The 1,832-nt window shown below is 34.3% G+C and overlaps 1 protein-coding gene across 1 annotated transcript in view; it reads left to right on the plus strand.

Annotated features, from left to right (window-relative positions):
* The window catches only part of LOC106470865 (intraflagellar transport protein 122 homolog), a 43,666-nt gene that overhangs the window by 30,116 nt on the left and 11,718 nt on the right, over positions 1-1,832 (plus strand). Inside the window, exons 14-15 of the mRNA XM_013931443.2 lie at positions 7-173; positions 764-935. Coding sequence (XP_013786897.1) covers positions 7-173; positions 764-935 — 339 coding nt within the window. The remainder of the gene's footprint in view (positions 1-6; positions 174-763; positions 936-1,832) is intronic.

Raw genomic sequence — 1,832 nt, forward strand, 5'->3', positions numbered from 1 at the left:
TGTCAGGAGTTCCTGGGATCTGATGACGTACAAGACAAGAAAATGTTGATCAAAAAGAAAGCAGACTGGGCACGAAATATCAATGAACCAAAAGCAGCAGCAGAAATGTACTTGTCTGCTGGAGAAACTCTGAAGGCTATAGAAATCGTGGGAGAGAACGGATGGGTTGATATGTGAGTTTTGAGGTTCTGCTACTGTACGTAATGTATTTATTAACGATGAACATTCTAATTTCAAACTTGTATTTGGAACCAAAGTGATGTTTCCAATGTTTTAGATAACATTAGAGTTAAAGAATTACTTCAACAATAAAATCTTCCTCAAAATGTGAGATATGTATATAGAAAGTTATCAGTGATTATCTGTTAAAACGTGAGACGTTAACAGGTTTTCTCAATTTGATGAGTAAGTAGCAGTGCTGACTTTAATACTGAAATATGTTATGGTACTTGTTAGAAATTATCTTACATTTTTTTATCTTTAGCAGATCTTTAACCATACAACTGTTTGTTTCACTGTTTCTTGTACAGCTGTGTAGAGATGCTGAGAAGCTCCTTTGTGTACTGCTTGTTGTATATAATGTATGCTTTATTTCACAGCACAATGCTCTCTTCTGTTGTCTTCTATATCTGTGATAACAAAGTTCAAGAACATAGAGCTTTCTAAGGGTTTTATAGAGACACGAATTTTTCGCAAAGTTACATCAAACTGCAAATCCCAACTTATAGTAAACTATGAAAATTCATACTTGTTTATCTCATAGGCTAATGGACATCAGTCGTCGAGCTGACAAAGCAGACCGAGACGCCCTTATGTTGTGTGCCAGCTATTTGAAACAGCACAAGCAGTATGCGTACGCTGTGGAAGTCTATCGCAGAATGGGGGACATCCCATCCCTTCTGCAACTGTATGTTGAGGCCCGCCAGTGGGAAGAGGTGTTGTACACATTTTTTATACTGCAACCCCCCCCGTACAATACTCTTTACTAATTAGAGAATTTTTAGTCTTTAAGTATTTAATCTCATCTATTAGAAAAATAGTAACTTTTTAATTAACTTAATTGTATGTACTAAAACATATTATATTACATTATTAAGAATTGCATAAACAGTAGGACAATAACTTTTTTTTAGCACGTTCAAAAACAGGATGGAAATCAGAGGTCAAACAATTCCAACACAGTATAAAGTAGAATCAAAGATCAAACAATTCCAACACAGTATATGGTAGAATCAGAGGTCAAACAATTCCAACACAGTATATGGTAGAATCAGAGGTCAAACAATTACAACACAGTATAAAGTAGAATCAAAGATCAAACAATTCCAACACAGTATATGGTAGAACAGAGGTCAAACAATTCCAACACAGTATATGGTAGAATCAGAGGTCAAACAATTCCAACACAGTATATGGTAGAATCAGAGGTCAAACAATTCCAACACAGTATATGGTAGAATCAGAGGTCAAACAATTCCAACACAGTATAAGGCAGAATCAGAGGTCAAACAATTCCAACATAGTATAAGGTAGAATCAAAGATCAAACAATTCCAACACAGTATATGTTAGAATCAGAGGTCAAACAATTCCAACACAGTATAAGGTAGAATCAAAGATCAAACAATTCCAACACACTATATGGTAGAATCAAAGATCAAACAATTCCAACACAGTATAAGGTAGAATCAAAGATCAAATAATTCCAACACAGTATATGGTAGAATCAAAGATCAAAACAATTCCAACACAGTAATAAAGTAGAAATCGAAAGATACAAAACTAATTACCAAACGAACAGGTAATAAAAGTAGAAATACAAAAGTATAACCC

This window comes from Limulus polyphemus, unplaced genomic scaffold, assembly GCF_000517525.1.
Source record: "Limulus polyphemus unplaced genomic scaffold, Limulus_polyphemus-2.1.2 Scaffold4258, whole genome shotgun sequence".
In the NCBI taxonomy this organism is placed as follows: domain Eukaryota; kingdom Metazoa; phylum Arthropoda; class Merostomata; order Xiphosura; family Limulidae; genus Limulus; species Limulus polyphemus.